At 45.1% G+C, this 17037-nt stretch overlaps 1 protein-coding gene across 1 annotated transcript in view; it reads right to left on the bottom strand.

Moving 5' to 3' along the window:
- Positions 1-15043, bottom strand: part of LOC124038538 (protein phosphatase 1 regulatory subunit 12A-like) — a 63511-nt gene extending 48468 nt beyond the window's left edge. Inside the window, 6 exon segments of the mRNA XM_046354584.1 lie at positions 509-594; positions 8667-8741; positions 9443-9587; positions 12462-12618; positions 14672-14790; positions 15039-15043. Coding sequence (XP_046210540.1) covers positions 509-594; positions 8667-8741; positions 9443-9587; positions 12462-12618; positions 14672-14790; positions 15039-15043 — 587 coding nt within the window.
- Positions 15044-17037: the final 1994 nt, after the last annotated feature.

The following is a 17037-nucleotide window of genomic DNA, read 5'->3' as shown; positions in this document are numbered from 1 at the left end:
GGTAGGTAACAGACAGTGTGATTCTATTGGTAGAGAGGTGTCAGGTAGGTAACAGACAGTCTGATTCTATTGGTAGAGAGGTGTCAGGTGGGTAACAGACAGTGTGATTCTATTGGTAGAGGTGTCAGGTAGGTAACAGACAGTCTGATTCTATTGGTAGAGAGGTGTCAGGTGGGTAACAGACAGTGTGATTCTATTGGTAGAGAGGTGTCAGGTGGGTAACAGACAGTGTGATTCTATTGGTAGAGAGGTGTCAGGTAGGTAACAGACAGTCTGATTCTATTGGTAGAGAGGTGTCAGGTGGGTAACAGACAGTGTGATTCTATTGGTAGAGAGGTGTCAGGTGGGTAACAGACAGTGTGATTCTATTGGTAGAGAGGTGTCAGGTGGGTAACAGACCGTGTCTGATTCTCTTGGCTCATATCAGTAACACACTAAGCTACGTCTGTGGTTCTGTATCAGTGATTCCGAGGTGGGTAACAGACAACAGACATGCTGGGGCACTGACTTGCGTGGTCGAACCGATGCCACATTGATAGGAGGGCTGGTCTCGATGACAGGAGGCTGGGACAGCTTGGCTTTTTCTGTACGCAGCTAGAGAGATATACAGGAGGACATATACAGAGTAAATATACAGGAAGACATATACAGAGTAAATATACAGAGTAAATATACAGAGTAAATATACAGAGTAAATATACAGGAAGACATATTCAGAGTAAATATACTGAGTAAATATACAGGAAGACATATACAGAGTAAATATACAGGAAGACATATTCAGAGTAAATATACAGAGTAAATATACAGGAAGACATATACAGAGTAAATATACAGGAAGACATATTCAGAGTAAATATACAGAGTAAATATACAGGAAGACATATACAGAGTAAATATACAGGAAGACATATTCAGAGTAAATATACAGGAAGACATATTCAGAGTAAATATACAGAGTAAATATACAGGAAGACATATTCAGAGTAAATATACAGAGTAAATATACAGGAAGACATACACAGAGTAAATATACAGGAAGACATATTCAGAGTAAATATACAGGAAGACATATACAGAGTAAATATACAGGAAGACATATTCAGAGTAAATATACAGAGTAAATATACAGGAAGACATATTCAGAGTAAATATACAGAGTAAATATACAGGAAGACATACACAGAGTAAATATACAGGAAGACATATTCAGAGTAAATATACAGGAAGACATATACAGAGTAAATATACAGAGTAAATATACAGAGTAAATATACAGGAAGACATATACAGAGTAAATATACAGGAAGACATATTCAGAGTAAATATACAGGAAGACATATTCAGAGTAAATATACAGAGTAAATATATAGGAAGACATATACAGAGTAAATATACAGAGTAAATATACAGAGTAAATATACAGGAAGACATATGCAGAGTAAATATACAGGAAGACATATGCAGAGTAAATATACAGGAAGACATATACAGAGTAAATATACAGGAAGACATATTCAGAGTAAATATACAGGAAGACATATACAGAGTAAATATACAGGAAGACATATTCAGAGTATATTCTCCTCCCTCCTGAATCCTCCGCCCCCCCCCCTCCTCCCTCTCTGCAGATGACTTCGTCAACCATTTTGAAAAGAAGGTCGACGACATCCGATCCTCGTTTGCTAAGTCAAACGACACCGCTGGTTCTGCTCACACTGCCCTACCCTGTGCTCTGACCTCTTTCTCCCTCTCTCTCCAGATGAAATCTCGCGTCTTGTGACGGCCGGCCGCCCAACAACCTGCCCGCTTGACCCTATCCCCTCCTCTCTTCTCCAGACCATTTCCGGAGACCTTCTCCCTTACCTCACCTCGCTCATCAACTCATCCCTGACCGTTGGCTACGTCCCTTCCGTCTTCAAGAGAGCGAGAGTTGCACCCCTTCTGAAAAAACCTACACTCGATCCCTCCGATGTCAACAATTACAGACCAGTATCCCTTCTTTCTTTTCTCTCCAAAACTCTTGAACGTGCCGTCCTTGGCCAGCTCTCCCGCTATCTCTCTCTGAATGACCTTCTTGATCCAAATCAGTCAGGTTTCAAGACTAGTCATTCAACTGAGACTGCTCTCCTCTGTATCACGGAGGCGCTCCGCACTGCTAAAGCTAACTCTCTCTCCTCTGCTCTCATCCTTCTAGATCTATCGGCTGCCTTCGATACTGTGAACCATCAGATCCTCCTCTCCACCCTCTCCGAGTTGGGCATCTCCGGCGCGGCCCACGCTTGGATTGCGTCCTACCTGACAGGTCGCTCCTACCAGGTGGCGTGGCGAGAATCTGTCTCCTCACCACGCGCTCTCACCACTGGTGTCCCCCAGGGCTCTGTTCTTGGCCCTCTCCTATTCTCGCTATACACCAAGTCACTTGGCTCTGTCATAACCTCACATGGTCTCTCTTATCATTGCTATGCAGACGACACACAATTAATCTTCTCCTTTCCCCCTTCTGATGACCAGGTGGCGAATCGCATCTCTGCATGTCTGGCAGACATATCAGTGTGGATGACGGATCACCACCTCAAGCTGAACCTCGGCAAGACGGAGCTGCTCTTCCTCCCGGGAAGGACTGCCCGTTCCATGATCTCGCCATCACGGTCGACAACTCCATTGTGTCCTCCTCCCAGAGCGCCAAGAACCATGGCGTGATCCTGGACAACACCCTGTCGTTCTCAACTAACATCAAGGCGGTGGCCCGTTCCTGTAGGTTCATGCTCTACAACATCCGCAGAGTACGACCCTGCCTCACACAGGAAGCGGCGCAGGTCCTAATCCAGGCACTTGTCATCTCCCGTCTGGATTACTGCAACTCGCTGTTGGCTGGGCTCCCTGCCTGTGCCATTAAACCCCTTCAACTCATCCAGAACGCCGCAGCCCGTCTGGTGTTCAACCTTCCCAAGTTCTCTCACGTCACCCCGCTCCTCCGTTCTCTCCACTGGCTTCCAGTTGAAGCTCGCATCCGCTACAAGACCATGGTGCTTGCCTACGGAGCTGTGAGGGGAACGGCACCTCAGTACCTCCAGGCTCTGATCAGGCCCTACACCCAAACAAGGGCACTGCGTTCATCCACCTCTGGCCTGCTCGCCTCCCTACCACTGAGGAAGTACAGCTCCCGCTCAGCCCAGTCAAAACTGTTCGCTGCCCTGGCCCCCCAATGGTGGAACAAACTCCCTCACGACGCCAGGACAGCGGAGTCAATCACCACCTTCCGGAGACACCTGAAACCCCACCTCTTTAAGGAATACCTAGGATAGGTTAAGTAATCCCTCTCACCCCACCCCCCCTAAGTTTTAGATGCACTATTGTTAAGTGACTGTCCCACTGGATGTCATAAGGTGAATGCACCAATTTGTAAGTCGCTCTGGATAAGAGCGTCTGCTAAATGACTTAAATGTAAATGTATATACAGAGTAAATATACAGGAGGACATATACAGAGTAAATATACAGGAAGACATATACAGGAAGACATATTCCGAGTAAATATACAGGAAGACATATACAGAGTTAATATAGATTTATTTTCACCTTTATTTAACCAGGTAGGCAAGTTGAGAACAAGTTCTCATTTACAATTGCGACCTGGTCAAGATAAAGCAAAGCAGTTCGACACATACAACGACACAGAGTTACACATGGAGTAAAACAAACATACAGTCAATAATACAGTAGAAAAATAAGTCTATATACAATGTGAGCAAATGAGGTGAGATAAGGGAGGTAAAGGCAAAAAAAGGCCATGGTGGCGAAGTAAATACAATATAGCAAGTAAAACACTGGAATGGTAGATTTGCAGTGGAAGAATGTGCAAAGGAGAGATAGAAATAATGGGGTGCAAAGGAGCAAAATAAATAAATAAATACAGTAGGGGGAGAGGTAGTTGTTTGGGCTGAATTATAGATGCAGATTTGGGCTATGTACAGGTGCAGAAATCTGTGAAATGCTCTGACAGCTGGTGCTTAAAGCTAGTGAGGGAGAGAAGTGTTTCCAGTTTCAGAAATTTTTGTAGTTCGTTCCAAGTCATTGGCAGCAGAGAATTGGAAGGAGAGGCGGCCAAAGGAAGAATTGGCTTTGGGGTTCACCAGAGAGATATACCTGCTGGAGTGCGTGCTACAGGTGGGTGCTGCTATGGTGACCAGCGAGCTGAGATAAGGGGGGACTTTGCCTAGCAGGGTCTTGTAGATGACCCCGGAGCCAGTGGGTTTGGCGACGAGTATGAAGCGAGGGCCAGCCAATGAGAGCGTACAGGTCGCAGTGGTGGCTAGTATATGGGGCTTTGGTGACAAAACAGATGGCACTGTGATAGACTGCATCCAATTTATTGAGTAGGGTATTGGAGGCAATTTTGTAAATGACATCGCTGAAGTCGAGGATTGGTAGGATGGTCAGTTTTACGAGGGTATGTTTGGCAGCATGAGTGAAGGATGCTTTGTTGCGAAATAGGAAGCCAATTCTAGATTTAACTTTGGATTGGAGATGTTTGATGTGAGTCTGGAAGGAGAGTTTACAGTCTAACCAGACACCTAGGTATTTATCCACATATTCTAAGTCAGAGCCGTCCAGGTGCAGGCAGCGATCGGTTGAAGAGCATGCATTTAGCTTTACTCGTATTTAAGAGCAATTCGAGGCCACGGAAGGAGAGTTGTATGGCATTGAAGCTCGCCTGGAGGTTTGTTAACACAGTGTCCAAAGAAGGGCCAGAAGTATACAGAATGGTGTCGTCTGCGTAGAGGTGAATCAGAGAATCACCAGGAGCAAGAGCGACATCATTGATGTAAACAGAGAAGAGAGTCGGTCCAAGAATTGAACCCTGTGGCACCCCCATAGAGACTGCCAGAGGTCCGGACAGCAGACCCTCCGATTTGACACACTGAACTCTATCAGAGAAGTAGTTGGTGAACCAGGCGAGGCAATCATTTGAGAAACCAAAGGCTGTCGAGTCTGCCGAAGAGGATGTGGTGATTGACAGAGTCGAAAGCCTTGGCCAGGTCAATGAATACGGCTGCACAGTATTGTTTCTTACCGATGGGGGTTAAGATATCGTTTAGGACCTTGAGCGTGGCTGAGATGCACCCATGACCAGCTCGGAAACAAGATTGCATAGCGGAGAAGGTATGGTGGAATTCAAAATGGTCTGTAATCTGTTTGTTGACTTGGCTTTCGAAGACCTTAGAAAGGCAGGGTAGGATAGATATAGGTCTGTAGTAGTTTGGGTCAAGAGTGTCCCCCCATTTGAAGAAGGGGATGACCTCAGCTGCTTTCCAATCTTTGGGAATCTCAGACGACACAAAAGAGAGGTTGAACAGGCTAGTAATAGGGTTGGCAATAATTTCAGGAGATCATTTTAGAAAGAAAGGGTCCAGATTGTCTAGCCCGGCTGATTTATAGGGGTCCAGATTTTGCAGCTCTTTCAGAACATCAGCTATCTGGATTTGGGTGAAGGAGAAATGGGGAAGGTTTGGGCAAGTTGCTGTGGGGGGTGCAGTGCTGTTGACCGGGGTAGGGGTAGCCAGGTGGAAAGCATGGCCAGCCGTAGAAAAATGCTTATTGAAATTCTCAATTATAGTGTATTTATCGGTAGTGACAGTGTTTCCTATCTTCAGTGCAGTAGGCAGCTTAAGATGGTGAGGAAGGCTTTTTTTTAAATAACCAGGCATCCTCTACTGACAGGATGAGATCAATATCCTTCCAGGATACCCCGGCCAGGTCGATTAGAATGGCCTGCTCGCTGAAGTGTTTCAGGGAGCGTTTTACAGTGATGAGTGGAGGTCGTTTGACCGCTGACCCATTACGGATGCGGTTAATGAGGCAGTGATCGCTGAGATCTTGGTTGAAGACAGCAGAGCTGTATTTAGAGGGCAAGTTGGTCAAGATGATATCTATGAGGGTGTCCATGTTTACGGATTTGGGGTGGTACCTGGTGGGTTCATTGATAATTTGTGTGAGATTGAGGGCATCAAGCTTAGATTGTAGGATGGCCGGGGTGTTAAGCATGTCCCAGTTTAGGTCACCTAGCAGCACGAGCTCTGAAGATAGATGGGGGGCAATCAGTTCACATATGGTGTCCAGAGCACAGCTGGGGGCAGAGGGTGGTCTTTAGCAGGTGGCAAGGATGAGAGACTTGTTTTTAGAAAGGTGGATTTTTAAAAGTAGAAGTTAAAATTGTTTGGGTACAGACCTGGATAGTAGGACAGAACCAAGGGCTATCTCTGCAGTAGATTGCAACACCGCCCCCTTTGGCAGTTCTATCTTGTCTGATAATGTTGTAGTCAGGGATGAAAATTTCAGAATTTTTGGTGGTCTTCCTAAGCCAGGATTCAGACACAGCTAGAACATCCGGGTTGGCAGAGTGTGCTAAAGCAGTGAATAGAACAAACTTAGGGAGGAGGCTTCTAATGTTAACATGCATGAAACAAGGCTTTTACGGTTACAGAAGTCATCAAAAGAGAGGGAATAGGAGTGGAGCTAGGCACTGCAGGGCCTGGATTCACCTCTACATCGCCAGAGGAACATAGGAGGAGTAGAATAAGGGTGCGGCTAAAAGCAATAAGAATTGGTCGTCTAGAACGTCTGGAACAGAGAGTAAAAGGAGGTTTCTGGGGGCGATAAAATAGCTTCACGGTTTAATGTACAGGCAAAGGTATGGTAGGATGTGAATACAGTGGAGGTAAACCTAGGTATTGAGTGATGATGAGAGAAATATTGTCTCTCTATAAACATCATTGAAACCAGGTGATGTCATCACATGTGTGGGTGGTGGAACTGAAAGGTAGGATAAGGTATAGTGAGCAGGACTAGAGGCTCTACAGTGAAATAAGCCAATAAACACTAACCGGAACAGCAATGGACAAGGCATATTGACATTAAGGAGAGGCATGCTTAATCGAGTGATCAAAAGGGTCCAGTGAGTAGTGAGGTTGATTGGGGTAACGGCGATTCAGACAGCTAGCCGGGCCACCGGTAGCAAGCTAGCATAGGATGGAGGTCTGTTTTTAGCCACCTCGTGTGTTTCCGTCGGTAGATTAGTGGGGTTCCGTGTAGTAGAGGGGATCAATCCAATTGGCAAAATAGATATAGTTATAGTGACCCAAGAAAAATTGTCCGATAGACTTATTCAGATAGCAGCCGATAAGACGGCTAACGAGTAGCAGGCCGCAGATGGGCGTTTAGGTAACGTCGCAACGGAGGGGCCAGTCGTCTGTAGTCCAGTCGTGAAGGCCCGGTGGGGCTCCGCATCGGCAGTAAAAAGTGTCTGGATAGGTGATTGTAGCCCAGGAGTGGCTGATGGAACTCTTCAGCTGACTAGCTCCGGGATAATTGATGTTTGCTCCGGAATAATTGCCAATAGTCACACGGATAACAGCTAGCTAGCTGCGAGATCCAGGTGGAAATGTCCAGAGCTTGCGGTTGAAATCCGGGGATATGGAGAGAAAAATAGGGCCGGTATGTTTTGGTCTGAGTCGCGTTGTACAAAACTGCCGATAGATTTTCGAGCTAAAGGATGACAACAAACCGTGGTTAGCTGAATACTAACGTTAGCCAGTAAACAGGCTAGCTTCTGGTTAGCTTCTGGCTAGCTTCTGGCTAGCTTCTATTGTGGATTACAGATTTGAGGTAAATTAAAAATAAAAAAATAAATTGGTGAGGCGGGTTGCAGGAGAATGCCTTGAAGCTGAGCTTTTGGAAAATAAAATATATGCGAAGAAAGGTGTAAATATATATATATATACACACACGGGACACGACAAGACGAGGACAAAGGACGTCTGCTATGCCATCTTGGGAAGTATATTTCCAGAGTCAATATACAGAGTAAATATACTGAGTCAATATACAGAGTAAATATACAGAGTAAATATACAGGAAGACATACACAGAGTAAATATACAGAGTAAATATACAGGAAGACATATACTGAGTAAATATACAGGAAGACATATACAGAGTAAATATACAGGAGGACATATTCTGAGTAAATATACAGGAAGACATATACTGAGTAAATATACAGAGTAAATATACAGGAAGACATATTCCGAGTAAATATACAGAGTAAATATACAGGAAGACATATACTGAGTCAATATTCAGAGTAAATATACAGAGTAAATATACAGAGTAAATACACAGAGTAAATATACAGGAAGACATATACTGAGTCAATATTCAGAGTAAATATACAGAGTAAATATACAGAGTAAATACACAGAGTAAATATACAGAGTAAATATACAGAGTAAATATACAGAGTAAATACACAGAGTAAATATACAGAGTAAATACACAGAGTAAATACACAGAGTAAATATACAGAGTAAATATAGAGTCAATATACAGAGTAAATATACAGGAAGACATATACAGAGTCAATATACAGGAAGACATACAGTACCAGTGAAAGTTTGGACACACCTACTCATTCAAGTGTTTCCCTTTAGTTTTACAATGTTATAAAATTGTAGAATAGTGGAGACATCAACACTATGAAATAACACACATGGAATCATGTAGTAACAAATCAAAAGTGTTAAATAAATCAAGAATATATTTTATATGAATAGTAGTGCACTTTATAGGGCATAGGATGCCATTAGTACGGCGACAGAGACTTACAGAATTTTGTTTCTTTGTCAGCTCCTCCAGAGTGTCCACTAGGGTGTCATCTGCTACCTCTAGAGGGGTTTGTCCCTGGAACAAGGACACACATGGTTTAATGTAGAGCATCAGAGTCCACTAGGGTGTCATCTGCTACTTCTAGGGGGTTTGTCCCTGGAACAAGGACATTTAGTGCATTGACATTATGAGTGTCCAAAATGGCACCCTATTCCCTGGATAATACACTACTTTAGTAGTGCGCTATAAGTAGTGCGCTATATAGGGAATAGGGTTCTGTAAGGCTCTGGTCTAAAGTAGTGCACTATATAGGGAATAGGGTTCTATAAGGCTCTGGTCTAAAGTAGTGCACTATGTATAGGGAATAGGGTTCTATAAGGCTCTGGTCTAAAGTAGTGCACTATTAGGGAATAGGGTTCCATTTATGTGAACAATACTGCTGAGTCAGCATGTAGTATAGATGTGATTACATTGCATGAGCCGTTACATACTCAGCGTGATTGAGATGCTCCGTGTCTGGGCACATAGGGAGACTAATACAGCCCCAGACTGGAGGTGTCATAATACCCATAAAACCTAGCGGTCAAACAGGGAAACGCTTCCAATCGTTTTTCCACCATTCATTTTCCTTCCTTTTCGATAATCGTGTAAATCTCTCTCGGACAAGGTGACTTTCATCAATAAAATGCAGCTGTATTTACTCTCAAATTAGCATGCGGGGGGGTGTACTTAATGTTTTGTACATTCAGAGAATGCGTGTATCTTCTCCCACTCACCACGTTGTTGAGAGCAGCCATCTCACACATGTTGTCAGCCAGCAGAGAACACACCTCCTGCTGTCCCCAGTGAGCGGCAGCGTGCAGGGCTGTCCAGCCATCCACATCACCACTGTCCAAATCCAGACCACACTGGAGCAGGACCCTGTGGGGGCGGGGGGGGGGAGATGAACAGGGTGAGGGAGAGAGAGAGAGAAACAGGAGATGAACAGGGTGAGGGAGAGATGAACAGGGTGAGGGAGAGAGAAGGGAGAGAGAGAGATGAACAGGGTGAGGGAGAGAGGAAGGGGAGAGAGAGAGATGAACAGGGTGAGGGAGAGAGAGAGAGGAAGGGGAGAGAGAGATGAACAGGGTGAGGGAGAGAGAGAGGGGAGAGAAAGAGAGACAGGGGGGAGAGAGAGAGGGAGAGATTAACAGAATGAACAGGGTGAGGGAGGGAGGGAGGGAGGGAGGAGAGAGAGAGAGAGAGAGAGAGAGAGAGAGAGAGAGAGAGAGAGAGAGAGAGAGAGAGAGAGAGAGAGAGAGAGAGAGAGAGAGGATAGATATGAAGAGGGAGAGAGAGAAGCAGACAACTAGAAAGAGGAGAAGGTTGAGGTAAGGCAAAAAGTGAGGTGGTGGTGAGGATGACTAACAATCGGGGCAACGTTGAGCATTTTTAGCATGTGTAGCATGTTTAGTATGTGTGGCATGTTTAGTATGTGTAGCATGTTTAGTATGTGTGGCATGTTTAGTATGTGTGGCATGTTTAGTATGTGTGGCATGTTTAGCATGTTTAGTATGTGTGGCATGTTTAGCATGTGTAGCATGTTTAGTATGTGTGGCATGTTTAGCATGTGTAGTATGTGTAGCATGTTTAGTATGTGTGGCATGTTTAGCATGTTTAGCATGTGTAGCATGTTTAGCATGTTGTTTAGCATGTGTAGCATGTTTAGTATGTGTGGCATGTTTAGTATGTTTAGCATGTTTAGCATGTGTAGCATGTTTAGCATGTGTAGCAGGTTTAGTATATGTGGTATGGTTAGTATGCGTAGCATGTTTAATATGCGTACCATGTTTAGTATATGTAGTATGTTTATAATGTTTAGTATGCGTAGCATGTTTAGTATGTTTAGTACACCTAGCATGTTTAGAATGCGTAGCATGTTTAGTATGCATAGCATGTTTAGCATGTTTAATACCCGTAGTATGTTTAGTATGCGTAGTATGTTTAGTATGTTAACCTTCTCCTCTTTCTAGTTGTCTGCTTCTCTCTCTCCCTCTTCATATCTATCCTCTCTCTCTCTCTCTCTCTCTCTCTCTCTCTCTCTCTCTCTCTCTCTCTCTCTCTCTCTCTCTCTCTCTCTCTCTCTCTGGGCTCTCTCTCTGGGCTCTCTCTCTGGGCTCTCTCTCTGGGCTCTCTCTCTCTATCCTCTCTCTCTCTCTCTCTCTCTCTCTCTCTCTCTCTCTCTCTCTCTCTCTCTCTCTCTCTCTCTCTCTCTCTCTCTCTCTCTCTCTCTCTCTCTCTCTCACCTCCCACTCTCTCCCACTGACTCACCTGACCCACTGACTAGCACCTGACCCACTGACTAGCACCTGACCCACTGACGAGCACCTGACCCACTGACTAGCACCTGACCCACTGACCTGACCCCTGACCCACCTGACCCAGCACCTGACCCACTGACTAGCACCTGACCCACTGACTAGCACCTGACCCACTGACTAGCACCCGACCCACTGACGAGCACCTGACGAGCACCTGACCCACTGACTAGCACCTGACCCACTGACTAGCACCTGACCCACTGACTAGAACCCGGCCCACTGACGAGCACCTGACAAGCACCTGACCCACTGACTAGCACCTGCCCCACTGACTAGCACCTGACCCACTGACACCTGAGAACACCCGGCCCACTGACTACACCTGACCACCTGACACCACCCACTGACCCACTGACTAGAACCTGACACACCTGACTGACCTGACAGCACCTGACCCACTGACTAGCACCCGAGCACCTGACTAGAACCTGACTAGCACCTGACGAGCACCCGGCCCACTGACGAGCACCTGACTGCACACTGACGAGCACCCAAGCACCCGGCCCACTGACTGAGCACCTGACCCACTGACGAGCACCTGACAAGCACCCGGCCCACTGACCACCTGACCCACTGACTACTGACTAGCACCTGACTGACTAGCACCTGACTAGCACCCGACCCACTGACAGCACCTGACTAGAACCTGACCCAAGCACCCGCACCCACTGACGAGCACCTGACGAGCACCACCCGGCCCACTGACGAGCACCTGACGAGCACCCTGACCCACTGACTAGCACCTGACCCACTGACCTGACCCACTAGCACCTGACCCACTGACCCACTGACTGACAGCACCCGGCCCACTGACAAGCACCCGGCCCACTGACGAGCACCTGACAAGCACCCGGCCCACTGACTAGCACCTGACCCACTGACTAGCACCTGACCCACTGACTAGCACCCGACCCACTGACAAGCACCCGGCCCACCAAGCACCCGGCCCACTGACAAGCACCCAGCCCACTGACCTGACCCACTGACACCCACTGACTAGCCCACTGACAACTGACAGCACCCGACCCACTGACAAGCACCCGGCCCACTGACAAGCCCACTGACAAGCACCCAGCCCACTGACTAGCACCCGACCCACTGACAAGCACCCGGCCCACTGACTAGCACCTGACGAGCACCCGGCCCACTGACGAGCACCTGACAAGCACCCGGCCCACTGACTAGCACCCGACCCACTGACTAGCACCTGACTAGCACCCGACCCACTGACTAGCACCCGACCCACTGACAAGCACCCGGCCCACTGACAAGCACCCGGCCCACTGACTAGCACCCGACCCACTGACAAGCACCCGGCCCACTGACTAGCACCTGACGAGCACCCGGCCCACTGACTAGCACCTGACTAGCACCCGGCCCACTGACTAGCACCTGACGAGCACCTGACCCACTGACGAGCACTTGACCCACTCACTTCATGACCTCTATGTAGCCCTTGGCAGCGGCCACGTGCAGCGCTGTGGCCTTGGTGTTAGGATGAGGTGTCAGCACGCCACTTCCTGCCAGCACCGCGTTGGCATCCGCCAGCATCACCCGCTCCTCTTCCCGTCGTGCCATGTCCACGTCAACCCCTAAGAGAGAGGAAGAGGGACACATGCAACAGATAGGGACCCAGACTACATAATAATCCCTAGTTACCCTGTTTATAGTATTATAGAACACCCAGACTACATAATAATCCCTAGTTGACCTGTTTATAGTATTATAGAACACCCAGACTACATAATAATCCCTAGTTGACCTGTTTATAGTATTATAGAACACCCAGACTACATAATAATCCCTAGTTACTCTGCTTCTAGAACACCCAGACTACATAATAATCCCTAGTTGACCTGCTTCTAGTATTATAGAACACCCAGACTACATAATAATCCCTAGTTGACCTGTTTATAGTATTATAGAACACCCAGACTACATAAAAGTGTCTGCTAAATGGCATATATTATTATTATAATAATCCCTAGTTGACCTGCATCTAGAACACCCAGACTACATAATAATCCCTAGTTGACCTGCATCTAGAACACCCAGACTACATAATAATCCCTAGTTGACCTGCTTCTAGAACACCCAGACTACATAATAATCCCTAGTTGACCTGTTTATAGTATTATAGAACACCCAGACTACATAATAATCCCTAGTTACCCTGCTTCTAGAACACCCAGACTACATAATAATCCCTAGTTACCCTGCTTCTAGAACACCCAGACTACATAATAATCCCTAGTTGACCTGCTTCTAGAACACCCAGACTACATAATAATCCCTAATTACCCTGCTTCTAGAACACCCAGACTACATAATAATCCCTAGTTACCCTGCTTCTAGTATTATAGAACACCCAGACTACATAATAATCCCTAGTTACCCTGCTTCTAGAACACCCAGACTACATAATAATCCCTAGTTGACCTGCTTCTAGAACACCCAGACTACATAATAATCCCTAATTACCCTGCTTCTAGAACACCCAGACTACATAATAATCCCTAGTTGACCTGCTTCTAGAACACCCAGACTACATAATAATCCCTAATTACCCTGAACACCCAGACTACATAATAATCCCTAGTTACCCTGCTTCTAGTATTATAGAACACCCAGACTACATAATAATCCCTAGTTACCCTGCTTCTAGTATTATAGAACACCCAGACTACATAATAATCCCTAGTTACCCTGCTTCTAGTATTATAGAACACCCAGACTACATAATAATCCCTAGTTACCTTGCATCTAGAACACCCAGACTACATAATAATCCCTAGTTGACCTGCTTCTAGAACACCCAGACTACATAATAATCCCTAGTTGACCTGCTTCTAGTATTATAGAACACCCAGACTACATAATAATCCCTAGTTGACCTGCTTCTAGTATTATAGAACACCCAGACTACATAATAATCCCTAGTTTCCCTGCTTCTCGGTCTCTCCCTATGGCATCGTCAGGGGGTAATGACTATGTTAATAGTATCTCAGTTCACTGGTCACGATGGCAACACCCATCCGTAGCACGCGCTCCAGCAGGTGTATCTCACTGATCATCCCTAAAGCCAACACATCATTTGGCCGCCTTTCGTTCCAGTACTCTGCTGCCTGTGACTGGAACGAATTGCAAAAATCGCTGAAGTTGGAGACTTTTATCTCCCTCACCAACTTCAAACATCAGCTATCCGAGCAGCTAACCGATCGCTGCAGCTGTACATAGTCTATAGGAAAATAGCCCACCCATTTTCACCTACCTCATTCCCATACTGTTTTTATACTGTTTTTATTTTTTTATTTTTTTGCTCTTTTGCACACCAATATCTCTACCTGTACATGACCATCTGATCATTTATCACTCCAGTGTTAATCTGCAAAATTGTATTATTCGCCTACCTCCTCATGCCTTTTGCACACATTGTATATAGACTGCCCATTTTTTTTTCTACTGTGTTATTGACTTGTTAATTGTTTATTCCATGTGTAACTCTGTGTTGTCTGTTCACACTGCTATGCTTTTATCTTGGCCAGGTCGCAGTTGCAAATGAGAACTTGTTCTCAACTAGCCTACCTGGTTAAATAAAGGTGAAAAAAAATAAAATAAATATGGGTCATTGTGTTAACACCCTACCTTGTTTCTTGATCTCCCCCTTCAGCAGTCTCTCCATAGCATCCTCAGTGACCACATCCAGAGGAAGCTCTCCTTCACTGTTCACCGCCCCCACACGTGCACCGTGCTCTATCAGGTACCTGCAACATAGACACACAACATAATGGTTCCTATACACAACATAATGGTTCCTATACACAACATAATGGTTCCCATACACAACATAATGGTTCCTACTCGCAACATAATGGTTCCTACACACAACATAATGGTTCCTACACACAACATAATGGTTCCCACTCACAACATAATGGTTTCTACTCACAACATAATGGTTCTTATACACAACATAATGGTTCCTACTCACAACATAATGGTTCCTACTCACAACATAATGGTCCCCATACACAACATAATGGTTCCTACTCACAACATAATGGTTCCTACTCACAACATAATGGTTACTACTCACAACATAATGGTTCCTACTCACAACATAATAATATAATATAATAATAATATATGCCATTTAGCAGACGCTTTTATCCAAAGCGACTTACAGTCATGTGTGCATACATTCTACGTATGGGTGGTCCCGGGGATCGAACCCACTACCCTGGCGTTACAAGCGCCATGCTCTACCAACTGAGCTACAGAAGGACCACAATGGTTCCTACACACAACATAATGGTTCCTACTCACAACATAATGGTTCCTACACACAACATAATGGTTCCTACACACAACATAATGGTTCCTACTCACAACATAATGGTTCCTACTCACAACATAATGGTTCCTACACACATAATGGTTCATAATAATGGTTCCTACACACAACATAATGGTTCCTACTCACAACATAATGGTTCCTACTCACAACATAATGGTTCCTACACACAACATAATGGTTCCTACACACAACATAATGGTTCCTACACACAACATAATGGTTCCTACACACAACATAATGGTTCCTACTCACAACATAATGGTTCCTACACACAACATAATGGTTCCTACACACAACATAATGGTTCCTACACAACATAATGGTTTTATCTACAGTCACAACATAATGGTTCCTACCCACTACACAACATAATGGTTCCTACACACAACATAATGGTTCCTACTCACAACATAATGGTTCCTACACACAACATAATGGTTCCTACACACAACATAATGGTTCCTACACACAACATAATGGTTCCTACTCACAACATAATGGTTCCTACTCACAACATAATGGTTCCTACTCACAACATAATGGTTCCTACTCACAACATAATGGTTCCTACTCACAACATAATGGTTCCTACCACAACATAATGGTTCCTACTCACAACATAATGGTTCCTACCACAACATACACACACAACATAATGGTTCCTATACACAACATAATGATTCCTACTCACAACATAATGGTTCCTACTCACAACATAATGGTTCCTACACACCACATCAATATCACTGTATTGCACAGCGCAGTGGTTCTTCATCCTGGTCCCGAGGGGTGCATATTTAACACTACACACCACTGATCAAAAGGTTTGATGATGATGAGTTCCTACACAGGTGTGCAACCCCTAATGGTTCCTCTGGACAACATAATGGTTCCAGTACACAACATAATGGTTCCTACACACAACATAATATTAAATAGACACCAACATAATGGTGATCTGTACTCACAACATAATGGTTCCAGAAGCGTGGAACATAATGGTTCCTACTCCAATGGTTCCTACTCACAACATAATGGTTCCTACATCACTCACAACATAATGGTTCCTCCACCATAATGGAACTGGACCACAACATAATGGTTCCTACATAATCTCACAAGCATATAACGCCACAACATGGAATGACCTACACAACATAATGGTTCCTAAACACATAATGGAAGGTGAGAATGGTTCCTACACACATAATGGTTCCTACACTAATGGTTCCTAATGGTTCTCACAACATAATGGTTCCTACACACATTGGAAGGTGAAGATGAGAGGACAGGAATCACATTGGAAGGTGAGAGGAGAGAGGCACAGGAAACACATTGGAAGGTGGTTCTTCATCACTGGAAGGTGAGAGAGGGGATATTTAACACAGGAAACACACTGATCAAAAGGTTTGATGATGATGAGTTGAGTCAGGTGAGAGGACAGGGGTCCTCTGGAAGGATGATGAACCAGTAACATAGTGGAATGGTGAAGGATTAAATAGAACCCATTGGAAGATCTGTATGAACCCACAGGAAGGTGAGAGATGGAGGAGTCCAAACACATTGTCCCCCCGAGATCACATCACAGGAAACACTCTCCACCAGGAACTGACCAGGACAGGAAACTCATCTATAACGCCTGGAGAGAGGACAG

The sequence above is a fragment of the Oncorhynchus gorbuscha genome, linkage group LG01 (assembly GCF_021184085.1).
Source record: "Oncorhynchus gorbuscha isolate QuinsamMale2020 ecotype Even-year linkage group LG01, OgorEven_v1.0, whole genome shotgun sequence".
Taxonomy (NCBI): Eukaryota; Metazoa; Chordata; class Actinopteri; order Salmoniformes; family Salmonidae; genus Oncorhynchus; species Oncorhynchus gorbuscha.
Note: the sequence above shows the minus strand (reverse complement) of the source record. Positions and strands in the feature narration are given on the sequence as shown.